Raw genomic sequence first — 16,019 nt, 5'->3', positions numbered from 1 at the left:
ATGATTTATTTCCATTTCTGGCGCTATGGCATTTCTGTGCGTTGTCAGAGATGTTAGCGTGTCTCTAATAAGATCGGTCACAAACATAATCCCTGCACGATCTAATGTGTAATGTCTTGTTAACTCACTGTCATGCATTGTGTGCAACACATTTCTTCTCCCTCTTCATCCATTTTCTCCGCTGCTAAAGAAACTCTTAAGCCTCTTAAAAGTCCTCGTCCGTACTCCTAACAATTTTGGAACTTAAGACCTCTTTTAAGGGTTAAGATGCTTTCTGAAAAACTTTTTTTCTTTACTAGGATCTTTTCTTTAATTTTAAGAGGAAACACCCACATTTCTAAGAATTTTCTTAGAATTTTGTTACTAGGAGCAACTCTTAGCACTAAGATTTTTCATGAATACTGGCCCTGGATTGCAAATTTGACATTGATTTACAAGAGTTTGATTTTTCTTATACAAGAGTTCAACTTACATTTTTATACTATATTGTCAGTGTTGACTGTTTTTGCCCGATTTATTTAACGAAAATAGTACCAAACAAAGATTGCAGCGGAACAGTTGCGCATCTCTGAGCAAGACTTAACGGTGTTTCCTTACTGAATAATTCAGCGTTTTTGAATCAATCATTTTAGTCAATGATTCAGTGGTCCATTCATAAACACATTCTTAAAGTCATTCATTCAAACAAATTGTTTGAATGAAACTGGAAATCATTTTAAATAAATTTTAGTAAGCAGTAGCTAGACATATAAAACAATTTCCCAAAAACAAAATTGTGGCCAGTGAAAATGCTGAGTGGCTAATTTTGGAAAACCACTAGCCACAGTGATTGGTGAGCAAATATGTATACAGTAAATATGTGTATTATTGCCGTCAAAAATGTGGTGTTTAACTGGAGTAAGGTGGTAGGGGTGCTTGACACGTGTCAAACACTAGAAAGGGGTGCACGCTGAAAAAAGTTTGGGAACCACTGGTCTAAGACACTTACAAGATGCGACCTGACCACATAAGCAATCCACACGTGGCCAAGCAATCATGGATGAAGCAAACATGAGACACAAACATTAAGCATCATCTGGGGATGAAGAGTTTTGAAGTGAATTATGTTGCCATATATCATGGGAAGAGTAGATCGGATTTATATCTGTATTTATGTGAAGTATAATTGGACATCAATCTGATCAATCAAGATGCAAAATGACTGAGCAGAAACAGTCCCTTAAAGTCAACTTACTCTATTGAAAACGTAGTTACTTCCTGACAAAATGCAGTGGTCAACATATTTTTAAATATATATTATTCCTTTGATATTATTTAATCAGAAGATACATTCACATAGAACTTTTAAGTTCAGAAAAATGTATGACATGAAGGTCTGGTTTCACAGACAGGGCTTAGATTATGCCAGGATTAGGCCATAGTCCAATTAGGACATTTAAATCGTTTTTATAAATGTGCCTTAGATAAAAACACTACTGTTGTGCAGCCAGAGACAAAACAATTGAACTGACATATTTTAAGATCATTCAGAGCAAGTTTCTTTCAGTTAAAACAGACCAGACATGCATTCCAGTCTGGGACTGGGGAGGGGGGTATGGTGAAAAGAATAAGATTTACTTGGTTTGCAGAGCTCTTGGGCGACCCCTTTTTGTAGTCCACACAGATCCTGGTAGGTGTTCGCATAGTGCACTGTTCCTTCATATCCCACCATCTCATTTAGCTGTTTCTTATCGGCATCTTCGGTACCAATAGCAAAAAAGATGACATTTGACTTTGCCAGGGATTCAAGCCATGTTGCCAGACCACTTAAGTCATTAACCTTGCCATCTGTAATCAGAAATAGCACTTGGGGAACATTCTTTGCCCGTCGTCCACCATGTGTTTCACCAAAGTAGGAGAGTGCATAGTTCAGTGCTCGGACCGTGTTTCTTGTTCCTCCTGAAGCTTTGAGGTTTGAGATAACCCTCAGAATATCAGTTTGACTGTAGTACTGTTTTAGTGTAAACTCTGAACGAGGGTTGTCAGAGTAGGTGATGGCGCCAAATCGTGCCCCTTTTTCTCCAACCACAGACTTTCTCACCATATATTTCATTAAGTTTATCATTTCTTGAAAACCATCTTTATTGGGACTTCCAGCATCAACAAGGAAGATTATGTCAATCAATTTTTGTGTCTTGCATTCTGGAAAGATATATGATGTTAATGTTAGAAGTCATTTGGAAAAGTCACTTTAGCAGGAGTCAAACACACTTTTGCTAATATTTGAAGTGGTTTTTACTATAATACACATGAAAAATGACAAGCTTTGAGTGGATGTACACATTACAAATGTGCAATCCTTCTCTTTTGACAAAACAGACATGAGCCATAAAAGTCTACATGCTATAGCTGGTCAGATTCAGATAGTCTCAGGGGACTTTGGAAATGGAACAGATTTTGAGTGTAAGATGAGTCATCAGTACTTTTGGTCCATTTTCATGGAGAATAAAGACTATTATAAATGTTTGCACTTTTAGGAGTACACTTGCATGTAGATGCCCTCAAAGATAACAGACATTGACTAGAAACATTTTTTTCAAGGGGTTTACCATCAACTGACAGAAGTTACTGGCATGATGTGATCTCTCCTAAAAAATCTCAGATTTGGTTTACGTACCTGAGTTGCAGATCTTGAGAAGGACGTCATTGCTCAAGTCTTTTGGGGAAGCAAATGTGCCTTCAAAGAACACTCCATCATGGGATCCATCATGGGATCCAGCAATGGCAAAAATCTGAGATCTGTCTGCATGTCTCATACCAATAGCATTAATGTTGATAAAATTGTCTCTCAAGACTTTAGCAGGCTCGGCTACATCATCGATACTCTCTCCATCTGTAAGAACTATCAAGAACCTAAAAGCACTGCAACGTCCTCCTTTAGAAATGTCGAAAGATTGTAATACTTCTTTAAGTGCTTTTCCAGTGTACGCTTTTCCCTTCATCTGTTTGATATTTCCAATTTTCTGTAATAATACAGCTTTATCGTCAAATGTATTTAAGGAAAACTCCTCATTTGGGTCTGTGCCGTACTGAACAACCGCAACACGCTCCTTGTCCGGTCCAATTACAAACCTATCTATCACAAGCTTCATTATGTCCTTCATATTTTCAAAGTCCTTAGCACTAACGCTTTCTGATCCATCAAGCAGGAAGACAACATCTGCAAAAAGACCTTCACAACCTAAAAATAAGAAATTCATAAAGTGATCACTCCTTCTGTGAAAGGAATCTTGAAAGAAATTCTATTTAGGCCAAGAGAAAAAAAATCAAGGAGTATCAACTGGATACCGACAGTTATTTATCTGCATGCACTGTATTATTTTATCACCAATTCAATAAAAAAAATTGTGCAAATCAGATAACAGTGTATGTTACATTATAAACATATGCCATTAATTGAATTTCTCACCGCATATTTCTGTAATGATGTCTTTCTTGATTTCATCAAGGAAATCATAGTTTTTGACATAAAATGTTCTTTGTGGGCTGCCAGATATTAATTCCAGCTCTGGCTCAGATGCATCTTTCACACCAATAGCATAAATGATGACATTCTGTTCTGTTCTCAGAAGTTTAGCAGGGACTTCTACCGACTCTACTGTGCCTATTGACTCGCCATCTGTGATGACAATCAGGAGCTTACGAACCTTTTCCCCACGTGTTCGTACAGCTTCTTCGAATAGCGGGATCATTTCTCTCAACCCCAAATCAGTCCTGGTGCCCCCTCCCATATTTCTGAGGGATGTCACTGCCTTTTCGATATCAGCTTTTGTGTTATAGTAATGTATTCGAAAAACTATGGTTGCGCTGCTTGCAAATTTCACCAACCCAAAGCGCACATGGTTATTTCCAACCTCAAATGCTTCAAGCAATTGCTTAGTAAAGTTCTTCATATCGTCAAACTCATTACTGTTAATACTTCCTGATTCATCCAGAAGAAAGTATATGTCGGCTTTGGTTGTTTGCTTGCAACCTGCAGTGGAGTGAAATTAGATTTTGAGTATACAGATATGATTTTTTTTTTTCATCATTACTGTGCTCTTAGTAATTTAAAAGAAAATGAGTAAAAACATCTTACCAACCTTGTAAAACAAAGCTCTGTGAGACTCTAGGTATGATGGAATCTGTGATTTCATTGCAAAGTGTTTTGGTTAAAATATTTGAAAGTGAATTTAGTTTATCAAAGTCTTCCACGTTGAATACAAACTTTTTATATGGGTAGGATGCAATCTCTCTCAAGTCATCCTCCTCTGTGTCTTTAATACCAAGCGCAAATATAGTGACGCCAGATCGCCGCAATGCTGCCGCAGCCCTGGCCACCATCATCGAAGGTGTTGAAGTACACATCAGCTCGAGGGAAGTCACTATAGAGCACCACAGCAATTTTTATTTTTCCCTCACCTACATCGAGAGCTCCGATGGTGTTCTTGAGAAAACTGCGCACAAGTTTGAAGTTTTTGGATCTGATACTGCCGGACTGATCAACAATAAAAGCGATATCTGCCACCACGTCAAACATGCACTCTGTCAAAAAGACATGAGAATTTTATAAAACCAGAGTCTTTTGGATTATATACTACATAATAGTTTTTCAAGCTTAAACTCTTAGCAAATCAAAGGTTTATGGGTTTTTTGGAAAGAATAATAGATAATGCATGCACTCACCCCTTGCGACAGCAGCATCTTCCCATGTGTCAATGGCAGACTTAATTTTCTGTTGTACTTGTTGGATGTTACCTACTAACTTGTAGCTGTGTTGTTGACTAGAGATGTACTTCATCTCATCTACATCAGCTTTGTTCAAGCCAACAGCAAAAACTGTCACTGCATCTGTTTTGATTGTGCGGGATGCTTGGACCACACCATCGGCAGATTCTCCAGCTGAAATAACTAACAGAAACTGCTTAAAGCCTTCAGAGACACGGCTTCCAGTGACATTACTGAAGACATTTTTATGAGCATATTCAATTGCATTGCCAATTCTACGATTCCCTGTAGGTCTCAGTGTCAGGCTGCGAATAGATGACAAAATCTCATTCTTGGTCTTATCAGTATTTAGCAGAAACTCCTCTTTGACATTTTCGCTGAACTGAGCCAGGCCAACACGATTAGTATTCTTTCCCACGTTGAGCTGCTGGATCAGTCTTGAGAGGAAATTCTTTATTGTTTGCTGCTCCTGTCTAGATGCTGAACTATCAACCAATATTAAGAGATCAGCAAATTTTGGCTCAAAAGCTGAAGAGAATGGAAATCAATGAACAGAATTATTTACATCTAAGCAATAAATTAATAAACTGTGCCATACTAGAGCACAAACAACAGCAGATAGGAGTTCACTGTATGATGGGAGTGGGACTCGAAGCTAGTACATTTAAGGAAAGTTTTTTGTTTTGCTTGTACTAATCTTAAGGTTTTCATATTCAACACTCCCATAGTATAGACACAAATAGAAAACCATACCAAATAAAATCTGTTACCTTGTGACTGGACCGTCACAGTAAAGCACACTTTGTTGCGCAGACTTTCTTTTAGAACTTGCAGTTCTTGATAACTATCGATACTGAATAAGAACTCTTCATGTGGGATATTAGCAATGGTACGCAGTTTTTCCATGTTGCCCGTTCCCACCCTGATGACAAAGATGGAAACTCCTAGGTTTCGTAGTCTCTGGGAAGGTTCCTCCACATCATCATTTGATTCCCCATCTGTGATGACTATGGCAATGCCAGGAACATTCTGTCTGGCCAGTGTAAAGTAATTTTCACGGATGAAAGTCAGGGCCAGACCAGTGTTGGTGCTTCCTCCACGGTAAATGAGATCAGTCAACTTTTGGTGCAGGTCTGTCTTATCTGAATAGTCACCGAGCAGGAACTCTTTGTGCGGCATGTCACTGTACTGAGCAAGTCCCACTCTCACCTTGTCGGGTCTAAGGTTAAAACTGTCCACAAAAGAATGGAGGAACTCCCTCACTTCTTTAAAATGACTGTCTCCAATGCTACCAGACGAGTCCACAAGGAGCACAATGTCTGCCTGAGCAGTTTCGTCGCAGCCTAGAGCAAATGGAAGAATTTTAGTGACAACTTTGACCACTTGATTCTGCTCTTAATTCTTATGTTTGCACAAATAAAATAATACAAAGATAGTAATCTTTCCTTTGAAAACCATGTTTCTAGCATTTGTAAAACTGCATTTTTCCATCTTAAAAATATATCTAAATTACGACCCAGAGGGGAACCGTCAGGGCCCTCTAGGCCCTCAGAGAGCCTATTGTAAAAACAATATTTACCTTTTTTTATATATTTTTTTTTTAATTACACATTTTAAATATTATTTTTAATAAAAAGTCATTATTTCTATTTTTATTTAAGCAATTAATCAGTTGACAATCACCACCTAAATAAAATACATACAATTTCTGTGGAAATAAACTCTTCAAATCTGCCTATTCAGTGAATGCGTTACATGAACGACGCCCATTTTCTCCATATTAGAATGTTTCCACCAAGCGTTTGCGGCTCTGTCATTGGCGGTCCAGCTATGAAATCACAGAGGGCCAAGCAATAGTATAGGAGAGTAATTTCGAATGACAGAAAAATTGACCAATCATATCTTTCCTCTCAATGGGTGGGCCTTGTTATCACTAACTTTAAGACAAGTTCCGCCCGCTGTGGGGATCTCTATCGAAAAAAACAAAAAACGCTGATAAACTAACTACTTATTATTCACATCACGATGACAGCTGCAAATAACGTAAGTGAGGACATTTACTAGGCTGCTGTGCCAATAATAATTATTTATTATAAACACTGCTTCTTTGTCATAATTTGTTTCGCTGTGAGCGCTGTCATGATGTGTTGGCTTTACATTTGTTCATTTTGTGCACAGACCGATGCATTTGTAATGAGGATTTTCATTTGACTTAAATTTAGCTATGTATTATTTTGGTGATATCAGTTACTCTCGCTGTGATGTTTTCTTGTTGCATTTCTGAAAGACGGTCGCATACCGGACGAGAAGCGCAGCGCTGTGCTGCGTCTATGGCAACTCACGTATCGCACACCAGAAGGCATCGCGTTCAGTTCAAGATGACAGTCCAAAACCTTTAATCCAATCACCAAACAGTCAAAAGTTCACCTCAAGAATGATCAAGTGCTGTCAATGAGTTTGAAGTTTGGTGATTGAAAAAACAGAGCAAACGGAATGAGAAAGTGCGATCTCTTGCAGTCTATATGAAGCATTGGCTTTTTTAGAGCCATAGAAAGACAAACTTTGCACTGAAAAATGCACAATACACAATCTTCTAGCCTAGGAAGAAGTCATCATGCACATTAACAATAATTTGGGACAAATATAATGCAATTTAAAGGAAATATGTGAGTGGCGTGGCAGGATTTTGAACAGCGCCCAGAGTCACAGCTGGGATCAGCGGACAGTCGCCAGTGGCGCCGCAGGTGTGCATACAGTACATTCATAGAAAAAAATGTGTTCGAATTTTAAAGACATGGTGCGGCGCAGCACTGCGCTTCTCGTCTGGTGTGTGACCTGATTAAGACTGGATTAGCCTATTATTTCAAAGGTGGAATTGTCAAAGATTACTTTTAGTAGAAGACACCATAAGCTAGACTGGTAGTTTGTTTTTTCCCCCGACAAAGGGTAAGGGGAGAGGGCCTAGGTTCAAGAGACACGGTTCGCTACTGTCAAATGTCAAATGCTACTGTCAAATGTCAAATGCAGAAATGTTAATTCATGCGTTCATGACCTCAAGATTAGATTATTGTAATGCTTTATTGGGTGGTTGCTCTGCGTGCTAAATAAAGTCAAGTCAAGTCACTTTTATTTATATAGCACTTTTAACAATACAGATTGTGTCAAAGCAACTGTACAGCATTAATTAGGAAAATAGTGTGTCAATCATGCAAAATGACAATAGTAAACACTCAATTTTCAATTAAAGGCAGTTCATCATTGAATTCAGTGATGTCATCATCCAGCTCAGTTCAGTTTAAATAGTATCTGTGCAATCAAGGCGACGATATCGCTGGAAATAAAGTGTCCCCAACTAAGCAAGCCAGAGGCGACAGCGGCAAGAACCAAAACTCCATCGGTTTATGTGTAAGCCAGGTTAAAGAGATGGGTCTTTAATCTAGATTTAAACTGACAGAGTGTGTCTGCCTCCCAAACAAACAAACTCCAACAAAATGCAGCAGCTAGAGTTCTTACTAGAACCAGGAAGTAAAATCACATAAGCCCGGTTCTGTCAACTAACACACTATCACATTTCTATAATTCAAATCCGTTAAAGGATTGTTAGGCTGCATTTATTAGGTCAACTGGAACCGGGAACACTTCCCATAACATCCGATGTACTCACTACATTGTAAGAAGAATGGCATCTACGCTAATATTAGTCTGTTTCTCTCTTATTCCGAGGTCACCGTAGCCATACGGATCCAGTCTATATCCAGACCAGATGGTGTATCAGCACCTGGAGACGACCTCTACAGCCCTAAATGTCAGTGGAGACCATGTCAACTAGATGCGCCCCAGAGACAGATCCCCAGTGAAGACCTCATCACCTCGACGACCATCGGCACAAGACCACGGGAACCAGAAAAGTCCCCTGCACCTGTGTTGCAGGCTGGAATTAAACCATGCCATGCTGGTTTCGTCTGGCCAGAGGAGAACTGGCCCCCCAACTGAGCCTGGTTTCTTCCAAGGTTTTTTCTCCATTTCTGTCACCGATGGAGTTTTGTTTCCTTGCCACTGTTGCTTTGGCTTGCTTAGTTGGGGACGCTTGACTGATTACACAGACACTATTGGAAGAGAGCTGAACTGGATGATGACATCAATGAACTGACTTTAGCTGAAAAATGACTCTGTTATTATCTTCTTGCATCATTAACAAACTATTTTCCTGTTTGACACTGTTGCTTATTACTTATAAAGCCCTGAATGGTTTAGCACCTCAGTATTTGAATGAGCTCTTATTGCATTATAGTTCTCCACGTCCGCTGCGATCTCAAAACTCTGGCTATTTGCTGGCCATTTGAATATCAAAATCAACTGCGGGCGGCAGATCCTTTTCTTATTTAGCGCCCAATCTCTGGAATAATCTACCTAGTGGGAAGCAGACTCACTCTGTCAGTTTAAATCTAGATTAAAGACCCATCTCTTTAGCCTGGCATACACATAATACACTATCGCATTTCTATAATTCAAATCCGTTAAAGGATTGTTAGGCTGCATTTATTAGGTCAACTGGAACCGGGAACACTTCCCATAACATCCGATGTACTCACTACATTGTAAGAAGAATGGCATCTACGCTAATATTAGTCTGTTTCTCTCTTATTCCGAGGTCACCGTAGCCATACGGATCCAGTCTATATCCAGACCAGATGGTGTATCAGCACCTGGAGACGACCTCTACAGCCCTAAATGTCAGTGGAGACCATGTCAACTAGATGCGCCCCAGAGACAGATCCCCAGTGAAGACCTCATCACCTCGACGACCATCGGCACAAGACCACGGGAACCAGAAAAGTCCCCTGCACCTGTGTTGCAGGCTGGAATTAAACCATGCCATGCTGGTTTCGTCTGGCCAGAGGAGAACTGGCCCCCCAACTGAGCCTGGTTTCTTCCAAGGTTTTTTCTCCATTTCTGTCACCGATGGAGTTTTGTTTCCTTGCCACTGTTGCTTTGGCTTGCTTAGTTGGGGACGCTTGACTGATTACACAGACACTATTGGAAGAGAGCTGAACTGGATGATGACATCAATGAACTGACTTTAGCTGAAAAATGACTCTGTTATTATCTTCTTGCATCATTAACAAACTATTTTCCTGTTTGACACTGTAAAGCTGCTTTGACTGATCTATATTGTATAAAGTGCTATACAAATAAAGGTGACTTGACTTGACTTGACAAGGATAATTTTAAAGGTGTAATCAGTATTTGTTGCAAATGTGCCACTGTCATTATGTTGCCTTAACCTGAGACTCCACAATATTTTTAAATGTCAGCCTTTTCTGAGTCAACCTCCTCTGTCTTTTCTACCTAATCAGAATTAATTTTTGTTTTATATAGAAAAATCTCTTACAATTCCACGAAAAACTTCTTATCTGTACCTAGCTTTCAAGTTATGTGCATCAAAATCAGCACAGTCCTTCAGGCTGTTAAGGCTTATAAATGATTAGATTTGCACATGGCAGATTATCAAAAACCTAATTTACATTGACAAAATGCTCTGAACCTTGCTTGGAATGTTTTTGATTTGATACAAATATTCAAACTATATAACCTTCAAACTAACCCTCAAAATGTTTTAAACACCCAAGCAAAGGCTTTGTCAAACTAATATTTAAAGTATCAAAAAAATACTGAAGTTTTAAGAGCTTAAGTGGTTTGTTAATACTGATTTCTCATCAGGTTCTCTCACTTAACAATTCCCAGTAAAGCTGCGACCCAGAGAAGCGCGGCACTACTAAATTTCATGCGCATAATGATAGTTTTTCAATGTAATATATTACCTTTTGACATCAGGATGACCTCTTTTTGTGTTTCCTCTACAGCGGTACACACTTTCCGGATTACACTCTGAGAGATTCCCTGCAGAGCTGCAAAGTCTGATACGCTGTAGGCGTGCTGATCATACGGCTCGCTCGCGATCTGTCTCAGTAACGTCTCGTTTGCATCTTTGATCCCAATGGCGAACATTTTGATTCCCCTTTGCCTCAGCTCCTGAGCCTGTGACTCGACCTCATCTTGAGAGTCACCGTCTGTGATAACAATGGCAATCTGAGGAACATTCTGCTGTGCTCGACTTCCGGCCTTTTCAACAAAGTGTTGTTTCAGCATGAACTCCAAACCCTTGCCGGTAAACGTCTCGCCAGTTATATAACGAAGATTTTGGATGTACCTGAGAATTTCCTCTTTGTTCTGGTAAGTGCTGAGCGAAAATTCAGTATACGGTGTGTCACTGTACTGGACCAAACCGATCCTGATTCTGTCAGGAGCAACTTCAAAGTTCTCTACGAGCGAGGAGAGGAATTCACGGATTTGTTGGAAGTTCGCCCGCCCAATACTGTTTGAGCCATCCACCAGGAATACAATGTCAGCCACTGTGTTCTGTGTACAGACTGAGAGAAGGAAACCAGAGACTTTTAATTTAATCAACAACCAGACCAAACTGAATATACAGTAAATGTACTGAATAATCTCATCTAATAAATCCTGTCCCTACCAATGTTTTGGCCATTGCTGACAAGAAAACATAATGACAGAACAAGGAAACCAAGTAATCTCCACTCCTTCTCCATGCTTGCGTTCCCTGTTCCTGAAAAAAAAAAGCAACCAATGAGGTTAAAAGTTTCTGCACAACTTGTATCACCAAACAGAATTGCAAATACAATATGCATTAAAAAATAGGGGGGATGTTGTTATACAAGTACAAAGAGACTGAGATCTTCGCATTTCCCTACTGATCTTTCCTGTTTTGTATGAAAATATCAAACAGAATGTTTGTAAAAATTGTCAGGTTGAGATGTGAGAGCTACTGTTTTTGTGTATGTTACTGGTCAACGACAATATGTTCTTACCACACAAGGGCCTTGTCCAAAATGGCACACTTCATGATTACTTGTGTAAACAATGGCCATCAGGTAAGCAAAGCCACAAGGAAGAGTCAGGTCAAACTTAATGAAATGCACACCAGTACAGCATGCATGCAGCAACATTTGCCGAAATTACATTTCAGTCTTACAGATTTGTTACACTGCAAACAAATTTAGCAACTAACAAAGCCTAGATGGCCAAGGCTCCGTATCTATACATATATTTAACACATCTTTAGATACAAAAATATGTAATGTATGCATGTCATGTTTATAAGATGACATAAAACACATCCACTGCTGTGTGATTATTTACCTGAGACTGCACTGAGAGGGTTCTCCTCTTTAGGGCTAATGTTTGTGGCACAGCGCCTTTTAACTTTGATCTAGAAACGGCACGCCTTGTGGGTTGTTCACGTACCGCTGTAGTGAGTATGTATCAAAAGGGATGCATGGATGAACTGTCATCCAGCCGTGTGTCATCCACAGCTCATTGATGTCAGAGGGGAGCAGAGACTATTGAGCATTGTTCACAGTGACCGCAGGGCCACAGTCCGACAAATCACCAGCAGCTACTACAACAGTGGTGACCAGGGCAATGTGTCACTTCACACAGTTCATCAGAGCCTTCTGCATGTGGGCCTCCGTAGCCAACCACCCAGCCAAGTCCCCATGTTAACTGCACACCATCACCAACAAGCATGAAATGAAATGTGGATGATTGGAAGAAAGAAGCTTGACGAATAAAGATTCCAGGTGCATCACGTTGACGGCCGTGCACAGATACGTCAATTACCAACAGAGGCTATGGCACCTGGATGCACTGTTGACTGTTCTAAACAGTACCGGAAAAGGGTTCTTTCTGTTTGTAACAATAGCAAAACCCTTTTTAGTGCTAAATAAAACCTTTTAGAGGATTCCATAAAGAACCATGCTTTGAAAATGCTATATAGGACCTTAATGGTGTTTTAAATAAACTTTTTAGTGATGTTTAATTTTCATTAATATTAGAATATTAGTATATTTATGTCATAATATTAGTATTATTCATATTATTTGTATATATTATTTATTAATATTGTTTTATACCCCTCTATCTGCTTGGTATTACAATATCTTGTAGCGTCTATTAGGGTTTTACATAAAAACAACAACAACGTGTCAATTTGGTACTTTTAGTTTTTTAATGACGTAATGAAATTGTAGCAAAAATGACACTGCTCTAACAACAGTTATTAGCAGAATACATAAATAAATGACAATTGACATTGAACATAAATAAATACTTGAAGTAAAACAAAATAGAAACAGAAGTTCCAGTGAAATGCTGTATTTTCATAATCCTCTATGATGCCTTTAAGTCCATCATTATGAGTATTTTGGTGTGACTGAGTGCCAGTTTCTCTCTGCAGATGCTGAGGTTGTAGGATGTGACATCATCTGAAATGCATAACTGAGTTTAGAGTTACAATATGTCTCCTTTCATTTGTTTTTGTAAAAACAATTGTTTATGAAGGCCAAAAGTAGTAAAAATTCTAACAATATGAACCATAAATATTTTTGTTACTTAATTAGTGGTGAAGAGGAGAGAACTATCCTTAATTGAACAGAGCTGGTCACACTTACATGTTCTCTAAAACTAAAAAGAGAAAAGACATGACTGGTCTGAGTTGGAACCGGTTACAATTTGAAAGTTATCATTTATAGACAATTTAAGAAAGAAATAATTTACCTGTTGAGAGTATGTTGACAGTCTGGTTGAGCTCCAGAAAATCAGTAATGAGCCATCTTTTTTTATAGTGTAGCCTCTGTTAGGGTTTTACATTAAAACAACAGCTGCAGCATGTTGTGTGAATTGGGTACTTTTTTTATTGACGTGAAATTGTGAAAACCAACGTTTGGTTACAGGATCAAAGGAAGCAAAGTTTCATTACTTTAGCAAAGGAAAACCAGTCTCCTCTTGGCTTATATCGAAATCCTCTGACATTCTTCTTTACAAATCCTCGTTTTGTACTTCTAATTCTTGACCGTTGTTTTGTTTTGATCTCTCCCCTGCGTTTCCGCGTGCGTCACTTCTGAGCGGCGCATGCGCAAAGCCGACCTCATACGTCATTCCCCCGGAACTGCTTCCGTTTACAACAGTGAGTGCAAGCTAGATTCAAGTGATTATTACGTTTTGAATATAGATATTTTTCTTACAAAAACGCATCGATTCGCTACAGAAGGCCTTTGTTCACCCCCCGGAGCAGTGTGAGACACTTTTTTTTATGGATGGGCGATTTTTATTTAAGTTCTTTTGGACTGAAGCAATGCAACACCCGCTGAGTGGCATTAAACAGCTTGAAAGATCAAAGACAATTTTTTTATATAACTCCGACTGGATTCGTCTGAAAGAAGAAAGTCATATACACCTAGGATGCCTCGGGGGTGAGTAAAATTTAATTTTGGGGTGAACTAACCCTTTAATAAATGACAACTGACACTGAACATGAATAAATACATGAAGTAAAACAAAATAAAAACAAAAAAATAGATGTGATGAAGACCAAGTTCCAGTGAAATATCTTCACAATCCTCTATGATGCCTTTAAGCCCATCATTTTAATGTGATTGAGTGGCAGTTTCTCTGCAGATGATGAGGTTGTGGGATGTGATGCATCTGAAATACACAGTTGAGTTTAGAGTTACAGTTTGTTTCTTCCATTTGTTTATGTGAACCCTTCACAATCTTAAAAGAATAAAAGTGATATAAATTCATGCCATAGCTTTAATATTTTTTGTGACTTGGTATATTTATGCATAAACCCAAGTAATAATTTAAAAATTCTAACAATATGAATTATAAATTCAACATCTCTGTCTAGGGCTGCACAATTAATCGAAATTAAATCGCAAAGGCAATTAATCGCGATTGGGCAGAAGACATTATCACTGCTTAGAATACAATGAAATATTGTGTGCCTTAATTATTCTGTTTAAGAAGCCACATCATCTCACAGAAGGATTTATTTCAAACACTCGACTGACGTTATGAAGTGAGTTTGGAGTAAAAACATGTTATTAAATGTGGTATTTTCGCGTGCTCTCAGATGGAGCAGCATTTACTACACAGAGCCGTAGTTCACTGAGAAGATACGCAAACAGCTGTCATTATCGCGAACGATTTTGTCGATTTCATAATCCTACGATTATACCGTCTGCGATTATGAATGCAATTTTGCATAGCTTGTCAGAGAACTACGGCTCTGTGTAGTAAATGCTGCTCCACCTGAAAGCAGGTGATGGAGATTTACTACTAATCACAGAACCGGCTTCACTGGCAAAATGTGCATGACAATCGCAATTAATCGCGTTCGATTAATCGTGCAGCCCTCTATGTTACTTACTTAGTGCAGGAGAGAAGTATCCTCAGCTTAACAGAGCTGCTCACACTTACATCCGAGAATAAAAACTAAGAGGAGCGAAGAACATGTTTGTTTGGAAACCAGTTACAATTTTAAAGTTAAATTTGTGTTTAAATTTAAGAATGAAATCACTTACCTGTTGAGAGTGTGTTGACAGTCTGTTTAGTTGGATTGCTGAGCACCAGAAAATCAGTAATGAGGAGCTTTCACAGATACAGATTTGAAAAACAAAAAGGCAGGAATAAAGAACCCTAAACTTTAACACAAAGAACCATTTCAGCATAAAAGGGTTCTTCATGATGCTATGGTTCTAAATAGAACCGTTACTACATGTAAAGAACCTTTAAAGCACCATGTTTTTATAGTGTTGGGCGGACACAGGCCGGTTATGCTGCGGGTGATGTTTTCTTGGGACACTTTATAGGCCCCATCCCATAGCACAATCCCTGACTGCTGTCAGGTATCTGAACATCATTGTGGACCATGTGTGCCCATTCATGGCAACTGTGTTCCCTGCTGGTGATGGCCATTACCAACAGGATAATGCACCATACCAACACTGACAGAATTGTCAAGGAGTGATTCGAGGAGCATGATGGTGAATTTCTGTTAATGTCTTGGCCTCCAAATTCACCTTACATGAACCCCGTGAATCCAAAAAGCGGGTTTGCGCTACATCACCACCACCACGCAATATACGGGAACTGGAGGACCTGCTGTTGACATTATGGTACCAGATACCAAAGGAGACTTATCGCCACCTCGTCGAATCAATGCCAAATGATAGTTATCAAGCATAGCGTTAGTTCTGGCAGGTCACGTTAGTCAAGCTCGCATCAGCTGACCTTCAGCTGATCCCCATCTACCTATGGGAATATGACATTCATATGCATTCATATATAAGGTCCCTCAGTATTATCAGCAGTTTTCGCATTGCTCAATAGCTAATTAAATGGCGAATTCG

The 16,019-nt window shown here is 39.1% G+C and overlaps 2 protein-coding genes across 2 annotated transcripts in view; both read right to left on the bottom strand.

Annotated features, from left to right (window-relative positions):
• LOC107655487 (collagen alpha-6(VI) chain-like) overlaps positions 1-4,265 on the bottom strand; it is a 32,459-nt gene extending 28,194 nt beyond the window's left edge. The window contains exons 1-4 of the mRNA XM_016442978.1: positions 4,122-4,265; positions 3,449-4,012; positions 2,657-3,220; positions 1,618-2,181 (exon numbers count right to left, since the gene is read on the bottom strand). Of these exons, the coding sequence (XP_016298464.1) occupies positions 1,618-2,181; positions 2,657-3,220; positions 3,449-3,932 (1,612 nt within the window). The 5' untranslated portion in view covers positions 3,933-4,012; positions 4,122-4,265. The remainder of the gene's footprint in view (positions 1-1,617; positions 2,182-2,656; positions 3,221-3,448; positions 4,013-4,121) is intronic.
• Positions 4,266-4,297: 32 nt separating this feature from the next.
• LOC107655640 (collagen alpha-4(VI) chain-like) overlaps positions 4,298-16,019 on the bottom strand; it is a 32,127-nt gene continuing 20,405 nt past the window's right edge. Inside the window, exons 2-6 of the mRNA XM_016443207.1 lie at positions 11,282-11,374; positions 10,569-11,177; positions 5,517-6,089; positions 4,705-5,274; positions 4,298-4,563 (exon numbers count right to left, since the gene is read on the bottom strand). Of these exons, the coding sequence (XP_016298693.1) occupies positions 4,298-4,563; positions 4,705-5,274; positions 5,517-6,089; positions 10,569-11,177; positions 11,282-11,357 (2,094 nt within the window). The 5' untranslated portion in view covers positions 11,358-11,374. The remainder of the gene's footprint in view (positions 4,564-4,704; positions 5,275-5,516; positions 6,090-10,568; positions 11,178-11,281; positions 11,375-16,019) is intronic.

This window comes from Sinocyclocheilus anshuiensis, unplaced genomic scaffold (assembly GCF_001515605.1).
Source record: "Sinocyclocheilus anshuiensis isolate Anshui unplaced genomic scaffold, SAMN03320099.WGS_v1.1 scaffold1463, whole genome shotgun sequence".
Taxonomy (NCBI): Eukaryota; Metazoa; Chordata; class Actinopteri; order Cypriniformes; family Cyprinidae; genus Sinocyclocheilus; species Sinocyclocheilus anshuiensis.
This window is presented reverse-complemented; position numbering and strand designations above follow the sequence as displayed.